General features: G+C 39.0%; 1 protein-coding gene across 2 annotated transcripts in view; it reads right to left on the bottom strand.

Annotated features, from left to right (window-relative positions):
* Nucleotides 1-15,470, bottom strand: part of PRIM2 (DNA primase subunit 2) — a 350,622-nt gene that overhangs the window by 69,962 nt on the left and 265,190 nt on the right. For both annotated transcript variants that reach the window (XM_058734337.1, XM_058734336.1), the window contains exon 11: nt 4,545-4,671. In XM_058734337.1, coding sequence (XP_058590320.1) covers nt 4,545-4,671 — 127 coding nt within the window. The remainder of the gene's footprint in view (nt 1-4,544; nt 4,672-15,470) is intronic.

The following is a 15,470-nucleotide window of genomic DNA, read 5'->3' as shown; positions in this document are numbered from 1 at the left end:
TGAGGCTGCACAAGGAATTCTTGGGTAAGCCCAGAATTATTAAAGGGCACAAAAAAAGGAGATTAATTGAATTATCCAAATTACATTTGAAATAATGACTGTATCTGTATGGAAAAAGTTATAAAGGGCAAAGCCAAGAAGAAAATGAAGATTGCCAAGGTACTAAAGGTCACAAAAAAGTGTTATTAAGCTATGCTGACAATAAGCAAAAAACAGAAAAAAACGATTACTACTTAGAGAAGCTGGTGTTATTTTAACAGATAACAGAAAATAAAGCTCAGTAACTCCTGTTTATTTTTTTTCTTCTTCCACGTCAAAGAAAATTATCTTCAAAACTGGACAGGGTTGAACCAGGTAACCAAAAATGAAGTGAATGCACACCCAGTTAAGTATCTGACAAAGCTTTCCAACATCCATTTGCAGAAGAGACGGATAAACTTAGTCTGGAATGTAGTTATGTATAGATTCATAACAGTGCTGGTTAACGAAATGATATCAACACAGGGGACTAAACAGTTTTATGAACAACGTAAAACTAAAAGGACAGGGACATCTCATTTCTAGTCTGGCCTGTGAAGAGCTTATACACTGCTCCATCCTAACCAGGAAAAAGTTGAACTGAAAAATCAACAACTCTGCTTAGACTCATCAAAGAAATGAGATCACAGGGCACACCACTGTCCCCTAAAATTGGAGAGAGTGGCAGATACAGAAAATCACAACATACCAGAGCAAAAATCTCTGCAGGAACCAGTGCTGGGGTAGGAAAAACCTTACCTATAACTGAGAAATTTTTGAAGTCTGGACAAGTCTGAGCATCAAAAACTCCAAGGAGACGCAGTCATAGGGAGGCCCCATACTTCGTAAGCCTAACTTCCAGGAGCTCTACCAAGTGCTCACGGTGGATAATAGAGAGAAATTCTCTCAAGCTTCTGGCATGGGGAGGGGAAAAGTAACCATTTTAATACTATAGAGCAATCTACTCTTAATAAGGCCTGCCCTCAGAACAAACTGTTTTACTGGAGCCTAAACTTCTGGGGTTTTATCAGAGGCTAACCTATCAGGGGTAGGGAAATACCCAACTCCAGCCTCCTCTAGGCATCCTGTCCCACCTAAGGGAGAAAAACTGAGTCACTGTTGAAGTTAATAGCTGAGGGCCACAGACTCACTAAAAGACTAAGGAGAGGACTACAGAACACCAACCTCTCCACCTCCCTGCTTACCACCATATTACTAAAGGTCTATTTATTGGAATTCTTTTCATCCAGAATGTCATGTCTACTTTTTAACAAAAAAGTACAAGACTGATCAAAAGGCAAACAATACAGCTTTGAAGAGACTGAACAAACATCAGAACTAGAGTCAGATATGGCAGGGATAGTGGAATTATCAGACCAAGAATTTAAAATAACTATGGTTAATGCTAAGAGCACTAATGGAAAAAGTAGACAATGTGCAAAAACAGATAATGGAGGCAGAGAGATGGAAATCCTAAGAAAGAATCAAAAAGAAATGCTAGAGAACTAAACACTCTAATGGAAATGAACAACGTCTTTTATGGGCTTATTATAGACACGGCTGAGGGAGGAATCTTGAAGTTTGAGGTTATGCCAATTGAAACTTCCAAAACTGAAAAACAAAGACAAAACGACTAAAGAAAGACAATAAGAACAGAATATGTAACACCTGTGGGGCATTATGAAGGGTAGTAATGAGAATACCAGAAGGAAGGAAGGAATAGAAGCAATATTTGAGGCAATGGAGAATATTCCCCAAATAAATGTCAGACACCAAACTACAGATATAAGAAGTCCAAAAAACACCAAACAGTATTAATGCCCCCCAAAATATAGCTTAGATATATCACATTCATATTTGAGAAAATAAAAAATAAAGAAAAAATCTTGAAAGAAGCTGGGGGGGGAGGGACACCTTACCTACAGAGAAGCAAATATAACAATTATATCTAATTTATCCTCAGAAACCATGCAAGCAAAAGAGTGAAGTGAAATATTTATTTATTTACTTATTTATTTTTTGGACTGAAATATGTAAAGCATTTAGAGGGGGGAAAAAAACCTCTACACATCTAGAATTCTGTACCCTGTGAAATTATCCTTCAAAAGACAAGAAGAAATACTTTCTTGGACAAAAACTGACATGATTTGTTACCGGTAGACCAGCAAGGCAAGAAATGTTAAAAAAGCTCTTCAAAGAGAAGGAAAATGATAAAGGCCAGAACTTGGGTCTACCTAAAGAAAAGAACATCAGAGAGTAAGTAGAGGTAATATAAAAACTTCAGAGTGTGAAAATATATCGAGGATATTACATAATGATAAAGCAGTGCATACTCCAGGAAGACATAACAATCCTTAATGTGTATCCATCTAGCAATAGATCATCAAAATACAAGAGGCAAAACTGGTAGAACTGCAAGGAGAAATTGATGTATCCCCTATTACAGACTCCAATACTTCTCCATGAGAAATGGACTGATTCTGGGGCGCCTAGGTGGCTCAGTCGGTTTAGAGTCCGACTTTGGCTCAGGTCATGGTCTCCTGGTTTGTGAGTTTGAGCCCCAGGTTGGGCTCTGTGCTGACAGCTCAGAGACTGGAGCCTGCTTCGGATTCTGTGTCTCCCTCTCTCTCTGCCCCTCCCCTGCTTGTGCTCTGTCTCTCAAAAATAAATAAACATTAGAAAAAAAAAAAAAAGGAAATGGACAGATCCAGCGGCCAGTAAATCAGCAACAATAATCAGAATTCAAAAGCACCATCAATTAATATAATTGATATCTATAAAATGCTATATCCAATAATAGCAGATTACACATTCTTCTCAGTTCACAAGTAACAAACCAGTCTAGTGAAGGATGCTGCTGATAGTGGCAGGTTGTGCAAGTGTGCGGCAGAGAGTATGCGAGAACTCTGTATTTTCTGCTCAATTTTGCTGTGAACCTAAGTGCTCTAAAAAAATTAAGTTTACTCATTAAAACAAGGACAGATCAATGTTTCTAATAAATAATACGAACTTACTGAGTGTCTGCGAAGTAGATTATTTTTTAACTGATAGAGTTTAAATTAAAAATAAAATAAAACAAACAATGGACTGGAATAAGATTCAGTTTAACAGGAATAAGCAATATAAAATCCTGCATTTGAGCTAATAAAAATCAACTACATAAGTGGGAGTTCTAGATCTGGTAAGTGATAAAAGAATCCCTGGGAGTTTTACTAGGCCAAACTAAATGGCCTAAGAAAAGTAATATATTTTCTCAATAGAAGTATGTGGTCAATCAAAGTGTAGAAGACATAAGCAATTATTCAGGGCACGTGCAAATAAATCTGATTTTATAAGTCTGAGGGTGGAGCCTGATAATATGCATTTCTAAAAGGTACCTTAAAGTAACTGACACAAGTGATGAGAACCACTCACTGTGAATACCAGTACCGGCCACCTTTTATCTATTAAATATGAAAGTAAAGGCATTTTTTTAATGCTCTGGACATGTCAAGCATCTTCCTCAAAATTCTGTTTGTGATTATTTGGATCTTGATCCATAACAGCCTATAAATGCATAATCTTTTAAAAAAGAATTACATTCAAGATGCTGAAACAATAATTAACAAACATCCTTCTACACATTAAAAAAAATGCCAAGGGCGCATGGGTGGCTCAGCTCATTGAGCGTTTTACTCTTGATTTCAGCTCAGGTCATGATCTCACAAGTCATGGGATCAAGCACACATTAGGCTCTGCGCTGACAGCACAGACCTTGCTTAGGATTCTGTTTCTCCCTCTGTCTCTGCCCCTCCCCTGCTCATGTGCATGCTCTCTTTGTCTCTCAAAATAAATAAGTAAACGTTAAAAAAAAAAAGGGCTAAAAGAAAAAAAGTTCTGACACATACTGCAGTAAGCTTTAGTTATCTAAAGTATTTACTAATGTGGATTATTAAAACCATTCTCTGACATACCAGATAAATGAGGAACTTTTCAAGGTATGTGCAGAGAACTATTGTAGAAAAAAATTGTTGAACTAAGAAGTCTACAAAAAATAGTTTAGCCTTTTTTTTTTTTCAACCTACAATAACTCAGGTGAATTGACAGATGTTTGATACCATGACCCGCTAAATTCCTCACTCAATCTCATTCATTAATGATACTAAAACACACCTTTCCTCAGTAGTCTTTTGAAAATTAATGGATCAACTATTCTATAATTCAAGGTACTCAATTTCAAAAACCTTTGAAGAACCTGTATTAGTCTCCTAATCATGAGAGAAACAGAAAATAGCAGGTGAAGGGGGACACTGAGACTAAAGAGCCTGGTCCAGCACAATCTTTAGCATAGCTGAATAAACTCTCTTGCTGACCTAGTTCAGTAATACGACAGATCTCTAGAACAGTGCAGGAGCACAGTGGTGACTGACACAAGCTACAAGGGATATGGTGATACAAAAAGCCATCAATCACACTGCTTCACTGTTTCCTATAGAGCTAGTGGGGTTTCTACACTTCACAGATATGTATCCAGTGGAAGCACTTACCATGATAATCCCCTTGGCCTGGTGGATTGGTTAGAATAATCTTCATGCAACTGAAAGGTGTATAGTCAGTTCTCTTGCCTTCCTTTCCAAAGCTATGACGGATATTGTAAGAGTAGCCTTTATCAAACTGGAGGAAAAAGAAGAGGCAAAGTAAGTCAATATCATCTAGTGGTGTCAGCAGTGATAGACAGCTATAATTAGAGTACAAAATGGTATTTTCTAAAATAAATTCAGCATTCATAGGTAGATGTACATATCCTATACATCATTTGAGCCCTTCATGTACAAATACATTTTTTTAAAAGTGCAAAACTTACAGGAAACAAATTATTCAGGTAAAGACAGCAAATGTTTACATGTATATATGTTTAACAATGAGGATAATCCTTTCCTGAGAGTAATCAAATCACCCATTTCTTGGTTTGATTCCAGAGCTTATAATGAATGTATATCAGTTTAGTCTCAACCCCCTTATCTTAGTACTCCCTGAATTCCTATATCCTACCTATGCTACTTCTGAAATGCATAACACAATTAATCCCTTCTTCTGTATTCTCACTACAGGAGAGAAGCAATGTGTAAAAGAGAAGCAAAGCAAGAAGAAATGCAAGCAAATGCTTGATTAATGAACTACTGCAATTGCCTCCCACCTGGAATTCCTGACTCCATGTTTACAAAGCAAGCTAACAGTATAAAAAGGAGTTTGAAGTGGGTGGGAAAGAAAGAAAACAGGAACTAACATTGATTGAAAAGCTCAGAATAGTAGGACTTAGCTAATACTTCAAGGAAAGTAAGAAAGAACTAGATTAAGAGAGTAATATACTGTATTATTTTGGAGGGTGAGATTTTTAAATTTCAAATTACAACCTGAAATACACAGATCTCAAGTCTACTGCTTTATTGGTTTTGACAAATCACTGTACCTATGTAATCCATACTCCTATCAAGAGACAGAACGTTTCCATCACCCAGAGTTCTCTGGTGCCCCTTCCCAGTCAACATTCTTCCCTCCCCTCCATACGTACAAGAAACTACCGATGTGATTTTCATCACCATAGTTTTAACTATTCTACAACTTTATATAAATGGAATCACACAGTATAAAGTGTTTTATAACTCACTTGTTTCATGACTTTATATGTTTTGAGATTTATGCCATTCATTACACATACTGTCAACAAGCCCTTTTACTCCACTATAGACCCCAACAGTTAAAACCAAAAAAAGACAAGATTGCTAATTCATGCTCTAACTAAAACCTGCTGCACTTATTTCTTATCACGCTTCCTTGAGGCATTGATAAAGATGTTTTGGCAATGACTGGAATGTTCCAACCACCCAGACAGAAAGGCCTTGATAACAAAGAATGCCTAGAAGACCATACCCCACCTGTCCCATTTTGTGCCCATGATCCTGTGCTGAACACATACCAACGCCCAACCACGATCACATGTTCTCTGCATGCTTTCTTGCCCGTACCTCCCTGAATGTCTATAAAACTCTAGGCATCCATTTTGCCAGGAAAGAGGTTGGATATTAAGACTTAATTAAGCCTGCCACCACCCTGGCTGCTGGCACCCAAAATAAATTTCTCCCTCTTTTCTAAACCTTCATCTATTGGGTTATTAGCTTCTCTCACGATGAGTTTATCCAAGTTTGTTCGGCAACAGTGTAGGCAAACCCAGCCAGGAACTATGCTTTCGATTTGTCCATCCCTCTCAGTATTCCCCAGGATGGGGCAGTTGGCCATGGCAGCATGCCGGGGCTTACCCATTCACTTCCTGAGTTAGCAGCTGCGATAGACTGATTGGTAACACTATCAGCAGTTTGTTCCTTTTATTGTTAAGTAGTGTTTTATTGTATGAATATACCAGATAGTTTATCTAGTTCTCTGGTGATGGACACCTGGGCCATTTTTCCAGTTTGGGGCTATTACCAATAAACCAACCATGAACATTCTTGTAGATGACTTTTGTGGGCCTATGTTTTCATTTCTCTCAAATGCTGCCAGAATTGCTGCCAATAGTTTTCCAAGGTGACCGACCATACTATTTTATAGCCTACCAACAATGCATGAGAGTTCCACACTGTCCCCAAAGTTTGGTGCTGACTCAATTTTGTTCATTTTAGCCAGTCTAAAGGGTAGGTAGTGATATCTCACTTTGCATTTCCCTGATGAGTAATTCTTGTGAGCACTTTTTCATATCCTTTCTTTTCATATGCCTTACTTTGGGTTTTTTGTCTGTTTCTTTGAATCTTTACCTTTATTCAAACATGTTCATGTTTGCAATATTGACTTCCTGCATCACTGACCATATATAGATACATATATGTATATGTGCATATGCATATATATTTTTTCCCAAGATTTTATTTAAATTCAAGTTACTTAACATATAGTGTAGTACTGGTTGCAGGAGTAGAATTTAGTGATTCATCACTTAACATACAACACCCAGTGCTCATCTCAACAAGTGTCCTCCTTAATACTCATCCCATTTAGCCTATCCTGCTGCTCACCCCCCTCCATCTACCCTCAATTTTTTCTCCACAGTTAAGAGTCTGTTTTGGTTTGGTTCCCTCTTATCATATAGTATTTGTCTTACTCTGACTTATTTTGCTTCTCATAATACCCTCTAGCTCCATCCACATCATTGCAAATAGCAAGATTTCATTCTGTGGGTTTTTGGTGTTTTTTTTTGTTTTTGTTATTTATTTTTGAAATAAGAGCATGAGCAGGGCAGGGACAGAAGGAGACAGGATCTGAAGCAGGCTCTGCACTGTCAGCACAGAGCGTGATTCAGGGCTCGAACTCATGAACTGCGGGATCATGCATGACCTGAGCCCAAGTTGGACACTTAACCAACTGAGCCACCCAGGTGCCCATGATGGCTGAGTAATATTCCATTGTATGTATGTATATGTATGTGTGTGGGTGTGTGTATACACGCACGCACGCGCGCACACACACACACCCCAACTCTTCTTTATCCATTCATCATGCCTTATTTTGTGAAGTGTCTGTTCAAATCTTTCTCCCATTTAAAAAAAACAGATTATGGGGCGCCTGGGTGGCGCAGTCGGTTAAGCGTCCGACTTCAGCCAGGTCACGATCTCGCGGTCTGTGAGTTTGAGCCCCGCGTCAGGCTCTGGGCTGATGGCTCGGAGCCTGGAGCCTGTTTCCAATTCTGTGTGTCTCCCTCTCTCTCTGCCCCTTCCCCGTTCATGCTCTGTCTCTCTCTGTCCCAAAAATAAATAAAAAACGTTGAAAAAAATTTAAAAAAAAAATAAAAAAAAAATAAAAAAAAAATAAAAAAAACAGATTGTCTTCTTGTAGGAATTCTTGATAAGCTCTGGATATAGCCCTGGTGTCAGATACAGGTGTTAGAAATACTTTCTTACAATCTGTGGCTTGTCTATATATTTTCTTAACGTTGTTGTCTTCTGGTAAGTAAATGTGTTTATTTTTCATGAACCCTAAGTTATCAATTTTTTTTTTATGGTAATGCTCCCTGTGTCCTCAGTTAGCTTACAAAGATATTCTCCCATGCTGTCCTTTAGAAGCCATGATGTTTAATTTCTAAAGTCAGGTCCTTTTCATCTCAACTTTTGTGTGTAAGGTAAAGTACAAGTCCAGGTTGTTTTCTACCCCTCTAGGGGAGGAAGGATCTTCATGGCTGGTTCATGGTTCATGGCTGGGGCTCATTAATCAAACTGATCAAAGACATTCACAAGAAAAAAAACCCATTTAATTACATATGTACATAAAGTGTGCTGATGGCAGTCTTAACAAAGAAACAGGACTCAAGGAGGTAGCCAGATGATTGAGGCTTATATACCATTTTAGGTTAACCCAAGAAAAAGGGATTCTTGGCGGGAGAGGCAAGTTCTGAGAAGGTGAGCGGAGGAAATATACGGCAAATAAAGGTTGTACTGTTTTGCAGATGAGTCTCTTGGGTGATAAGAGTTGTCTGGAGTAGCTCTCTTCCCCATACAGAGACATCTTAACAAATGTAAATTTCCTTTAAAAGGGGAAATTTATATTTTATTTTTAGGCAGTTAGGAGGAGGTAAAAAGTTCTTCTGGCATCTGCTGGTTTTCAGTTGCCTTTAGCTCAAAATAATTCTTATGTCAAAGTGACATATTTTGGGGTGGCATATTCTAGTACCCTTCAATACTATTTGCTGAAAATATTTTTCTTTCCTTACTAAATTTCTTTGAATAGAAAGAGACTCATAAATACAAAGAAAAAACTAGTGGATGCCAGAGGGAAGGGAAGTGGTGGTATAGGTGAAATAAATTAAGGAGATTAAGAGGTACAAACTTCCACTTATAAAATAAGTCATGGGGGAGGGGTGGCACCTGAGTGCCTCAGTTGGTTAACTGTCCAGCTTTTGATTTAGGCTCAGGTCATAATATCAGAGTTTATGGGATGGAACCCCATGTCAAGCTCTGTGCAGCCTGCTTGGGACTCTCATTCTCTCTGGCTCGCTCCCTCTTTTTCTCTCTCTCCCCCTCCCTCAAATAAAAATTTACAAATAAATAAACAAGTTACGAGGATAGAAAGTACAGCATAGGGAATACAGTCAATAATATTGTAATAACGTTGTAAGGTGAAGACTCCCCTTACTATGGTGAGCGTTTTGTAATGTACAGAATTGTTGAATTCTACAACAGGAGAATTGTATGTTCTTCAGAAAACTTTGGGTCAGCTATTCTATGCAAGTAATGGTGTTAGAAATAAGCCCATCAACCCAATCGAAGGAGAGACCAGGAAACATGGAGCACAGTGAAATAAGGCTTTAATCAATATTCTTCGAAGAGCAGGTGTCTGTTGGACAGGCACACTCAGGGCGGTTACAGCAGACAACTTACCTCCGAGCATTCAAGTCCCTCCCCTGATTCCTCACTGGCTGAGTAGTACATAGGTTACAGCCTTACCTTGAAGTCGCCTATGCCCAGGTAAGGCAAAAGGTAGTCTGACTGGAACAAATGTACATTCCCTGAGATTATGAGAGACTTTGAGTCCCTCCTCCCTTTGCTCTTTGGTTCATGCTCATTGCAAAGCCCCCCAAAATAAGCCCTTGAAACGGAGAGGGGAAGAACCAGGAAGTGAATTATCTAAGGGTTTGGGGTTCCATTGAGGGGGGAGCCCCACATATTTCCAATAGGTTGTAAACCTATTGTTAATTAGACAGCACAGCTTTCATTTGGTATTTTTGAAAATGAAACATCTCCCTTCTCACAATGGCAAGATACTCTCTAAAGGAAGAAAAGCTAAAACTAGTATCTTTCACCTCCCTTTTCTTTCCAACTTATTTACTGCCTCCATGTATGTATGTATGTCTAAAATTTGGACCTTATAAGTAAGTTTTCAGCCCATTCATGTATTATCACACAAACTGTCTTCTCTAGTTTTCAGACTAGCAAACTCTTGAAATATTGTACAGAAGGTACACTGATTGCAAGATGTTTTCGTTACCAAATGATCTATCACAGCTGCTAACTCAGGAAATAAATGGGTAACCCCTGGTGTCCCACAGCAGCCAACTGCTCCATCCCAGGGAATCTCCAGGGGGCTAGGCAAATCAAAAGCATAGCTGCTTGGCTCTGTTTGCTAATACCGTAGCCGAACAAACTCCAGAAAAACTTGTTGCAAGAGAAGCCAATAACTGGAGACGTGGGTTTGGAAAAGAGAAAGGGAGAGATTTATTTTGGATGCCGGCAGCTGGGGGAGGTGGCAAGCTCAAGCTTTAACAACCAACCTCTCCACTGATAAGAAGGAGACCTAGTGTTTTCTAGAGGGAGGGTCAGGAAGGTATAGGCAAAAGAGCAGAAAGAGAGAGAACATGACCACAGGTGGGGGTGGTATGTGTTCAGTATGGGATCACGGGCAGGGAAGGGGACAAGTAAGGTGTGGTCTTCTAGGCATTCTGCTCCTGTTTCTGGTCTGGTACTTAGAATGTTCCAACACTGCCAACGCCTCAAGAAAATGCAGTAAGAAATAACTGTTGGGGTCTATAGTTGAGCAAGAAGGCTTGCTGACATTTTCTTAGAGAACACTTTCTAGGTATCCACCTCTACAAGTCAAAGAAATATTTTTTTTAAACTTTTTAAATGTTTATTTATTATTGAGAGACAGAGAGAGAGACAGAGCATGAGCATGGGAGGGGAAGGGGCAGAGACAAGAGGAGACACAGAATCCGAAGCAGGCTCCAGGCTTTTAGCAGTCAGCACAGAGCCTGACGCGGTGCTCAAACTCACAAACTACGAGATCATGACCTGAGCCGAAGTCGGATGCCCAACAGACTGAGCCACCCAGGCGCCCCTCCCTTTTTTTTTTTTTTTTTAAAGTTTTATTTATTTATTTTGAGAGACAGAAAGAGAAGGTGTGTGAACATGAGCAGGCAACGGGCACAGAAAGAGGGAGACAGACAATTCTGTCCAGTGAAGGGAAATGCCAAAAATCAACACTGGTCTTTTGGCGGTAAGTGGCAGTTTTCAACCTTCCAAATTAGTCCTGACATGCAAGCCATGGCACTGGCAACACACCAATTTCTGCCAAAAACAACAGTAAATTATTTTCAGGGGCACTATGTTACCAATGGAACACAAGAAAAATTATACAATAGGCACTTCTTTATCCTGCTCCTACCCTGTCTCTTTCAAAGTCTCTCTCAAAGTTGGGTTTCCCTTTTTTTAAATGTTTATTTATTTATTTTGAGAGAGTGTGCACTTGCACGCATGAGCAGAAAAAGGATAAACAGAGAGGGAGAGAGAGAGAGAATCCCAACCAGGCTTCACATTGTCAGCATGGAGCCCTATGTGCGGCTTGAACTCTCTGTGAGATTATGACCTGAGCGAAAATCAAGAGTCAGACACTTAACCAACTGAGCTAACCAGGCACCCCATCTAGTGACCTTATCTTATTATGGTTTAAAAAGTGTTTACACCAGAATCTACTCAGAAGCTATGAGTATATATATTCAGAGGCCATGGCATAAACATTCAATTGCCTAGAAGAACAATGTGTGGTTTCCCTGGAAGAATGTCTTTCCTACCAAGAAAAGCCCCAAGCCCAATTATTATTCCCATTGGCAGAGCAACAACTGCCATTCATTATGGTCAAGCTCAGCTTGCACAATGAAGTGAGACTGGGTAAACAGCAAGTACCCTCAGAGACACATTTATATTTGAAAAGAAAATCTTCTTGACCTAAGTGAGGCAAAAGAGCCACATATATGAAGGCAGAGAAGAGGGTAATGATATAGTATTTCTTAACAGGATATTTTCGATCCTTCCTTAGTGACACTTGTTTCCAACCCACAAGAATTTGGAGCTCTAATTTACATATTTAAAAAACACTAAGGGAGGGTCTGCTAAACTACAAAGACAATTAATTCAATACCCACAATTCAGCATATCAAGGATCATTACTTTGGTCCCAGGAAGTTTAGCTATAAGTAACAACAGGAATTCACAGCTTAGCAGCAGGGTTATACAAGTGGACCTACAACTAGGAAAGAACATGAAATCATCCCAATGCCTTTTCTCAGCATGTTCTTGTTCGATCTTCTACAATTTCTAACCTGTTGATAACTTCTTCTTGTGTCATTTCCCTAAAGCTTCACTTATAATGTTAATAACCAGAATGCACACTACAGGCATTTAATGTATTGTGACCCCCTTTTAAATGCCTACTTACTAAACTACTCAATTATTACCTATAAAACTAATTTTGTCATCAGTTACCTGCAGATTCTAAATACTTCTCTTTAACCCTTAACTTCAACCACAGTTTCACTCTCAAGGTCACTGAAAAATCACACATACCCTAACCAAAAACACACTGAAGGAGACTAGGAGGCCCCACAGAGTATGGGAAGAAGAAAAGGCTACTAAGGCAGGGCTTTAAGTCAAATACCCAAGTTTAAATCCTGTCTTACCACATGCTGTTACTAACCAATCTGTAAAGATCCCATATATACAGTTCGTACACACACACACACACACACACACACACACACACACACACACACACACTCACACGAAGTGATAGGGTTGTGAAGTGATGGGGGTTTGGAGCTGATGGCCAAGAAAGAATTCTTGAGACGTGTTTTGGTGTAAAAAACTTGGGAGGTGGGGAAGGTAAAGTCAAGGGGAAGTTTCCAAAGGGATTTTCATATGCTAGGGAAGACTCACAGGATATTGGAGGCCTAGTTATTATCAAGCTAAGGTTGTTTTTCCCTCTAGCAAAGCATTAACATTAAGACAGTAGGGAGTTCCTGGAGAAATGTTATACTCCGTATTTGCCTCAAGAATTTGTCAATGGGCTGCAGGGTATAAGGAAGTTTAATTTTACCTGCCATTTCATTCTTGCCTTTGTTCCCCACATCACTATGGAAGAGAGGGTGATGTTGGGGTTATAGGTTTCTGGAGATTAAACTATTGGTAAGATTGCCTTTTTCTTGTAATTTACTAGGATATTTGTAAACTAATGGAGACTCATGTCTTGCATGACTGTTATCTCTATCAGTTAACCATTTGTTTTCTTTCCTTTGTTCTTGGGCAGCAGGAGTGCCTAAGGAATGTTACACATATCCCACTTGGGGCTGGGGGAGGGACTGTTAGTTTGTGCTTTGCCCTCAGCTTGCCTTATGCTCCCTCATCAGAAGGAGTGGTATTTAACAGATAGGGTGATGTGGGGATTAATTAGCTCATTTTCATAAAGGAATTGGTATAGTATCTAGCACAGAGTCAATACTTTAGAGCTGTTATCATTACCAAGGTAATCAGTTTTATTCTTAACCAGAAAAGGCTATCTTAAGTGGGTCAGATCTGGTGTGTTATTTAATATTACTTAAATTACTTACATGTTTTGCCTCCAGCTTCCTCATCAGAAAAACCTGGAATCTAGTTCCTCCCTCTAACTCTTTATAGAACCTTTAAAAAAAAATCAGTTAAGCAATTTCAAATCTGTACTACAGCTGGAAGGCATTGCTGCTATTAATATAATTCAGTAAAATACCTCCTATGGTGTACTAAATATTTCGTCTGCTGCTCTGCAACAGTTAATTCGTTTCTCATGGGTGAGAACTTTTCACAAGCTTATGAGGCAGCAAGGTGTTAGAGAGATAACACAGATTTTGGTTCTAACTCTGCCACTCCTAGCTGAATAATGTTAGGCAATTATAAATTACCTCAGTCTGTTTTTTCATTTTTAATATTGTAGTAATGAGACCTGTACTTCACTCTATGCAAAAGAAATCTGTAAACTGTAAAATGCCAAGTATATACTATAATTATTCGCTACAATTATTTGCATAAAATTGTATAAACTTGTTTTACCGTGTTTGAAAAGTGAAATGTTAAAAATCAGTTCCATTTTATATGCAAGTATATCACTGAATACTCCTGGGAGTTCACATGAAAAAGTGTGAACATTATATATATTTTGAAGGGTGCCAGAATATGCCACTCAAAATATGCCATCTTAGCATATGGATTATTTTGAACAGCCACTGAGAACCAGCAGATGAAGGACAAGCTCTAAAAACAGGTACTAAGTTTTCTTTTTGTAAAGGAAATTTCCAAGAGTAAATATGTCTCCCACTCCCTACCAGTGAGAAAATCACATTAGAGAACACACTGAGTTAAAACCACATAACAAAGCTTACTGAATAACCCTTGGTTAGCATTATTTTCCCAATCAACTCCCCAGAACTTGCCCCCCACCTCACAAAGCCCAGAAGCCCCAATCCTCTTTCTTTTGTTTAGCCTAAAACAGCATAAAAGCCCAAGTTGAAAACGCCCCTTTGAGTTACTCATTTCTGGGTGTTCCCATGTGTATGCGCTATGTATACGTTAATAAACTTGTTTTTTCTTGTAAATCTGTTCTATGCCAATCTGATTTATGAGCCCCAGCTAGGGAACTTAAGAAAGGTAAAGAGAAAAGATTTTTTTCCTCCTCTACAGTTTCATCTGAAAAAGTGGGCCACATTTTCCATCTTAACACCCTAATCCCCTTCCCTGAATTTATGGAGAACACTTGCAGTTCTAGACCCCAGGGCATGCTGATTGTCTTTCCTTCAAATTTCCCTGAGGCAAGATCAAGCTAAAATCTTAAAATTTTGATGGGCTATTTTATTAGAGAAATTTTTTTTAAAAAAGTGAAATGCCAAACCCACAGGAAAGGTATGAAATGGAATGATCCTATTGTGAGAAATAAGCCCACTAACCCCATCAATGAAGGGGCGCGGAGACTCTGAGCACAATGATGTGAGGTTTTAATCAACATTCTTGCAAGAGTGTGGTGGATAGGCACACTCTGCGCGTTACAGCAGGCAATTTATCTCCTAGCAGGAAGTCCACCCCGATTCCTCATTGGCTGAGTAGTAGAGAGGCTACAGCCTTACCCTGAAGTCACCAAAGCCCATGCAAGACAACAAATGTACATTCCTTGAGGTGACACAGAGACTGCAGTTCTTTAGTGCATACTCATTGCAAAGCCCATGAAAAACAAGCCTGAGAAACCGCGAGGGGTTAGTAGAACCAGGAAGTGAAGTGTCTAAGGTTTTGGGAGTCCATTGTGGGGGCAGGGGAGGGGTTCGTACATATTTCCAATAGGTTGTAAACCTATTGTTAAATAGACAACACAGCTTTTATTTGGTATTTCTGAAAATGAATCCTCTCACTTTTCACATCTATATAATCTGATAAAGTAATTGATTAAGCAGATCACTTTCAGTAAAGCCAGTATATCAAAAGATCACCTGTGTATATTAAAAAAAAAAACAAAAAACCTGCCATAATCATCAGAGGAAAATGGAAAGCTATCTGTTCAGGAATGCAGATGGGGTGTGGGCTAGGGGGTTTGTCTTCTTCATATTGACTGTACCCAAGTGACTCAGAAAACAAGATTTGAGG

This window comes from Neofelis nebulosa, chromosome 6, assembly GCF_028018385.1.
Source record: "Neofelis nebulosa isolate mNeoNeb1 chromosome 6, mNeoNeb1.pri, whole genome shotgun sequence".
NCBI lineage: Eukaryota > Metazoa > Chordata > Mammalia > Carnivora > Felidae > Neofelis > Neofelis nebulosa.
The sequence above is the reverse complement of the archived record's forward strand: the minus strand, read 5'-3'. Positions and strand labels throughout refer to the sequence as shown.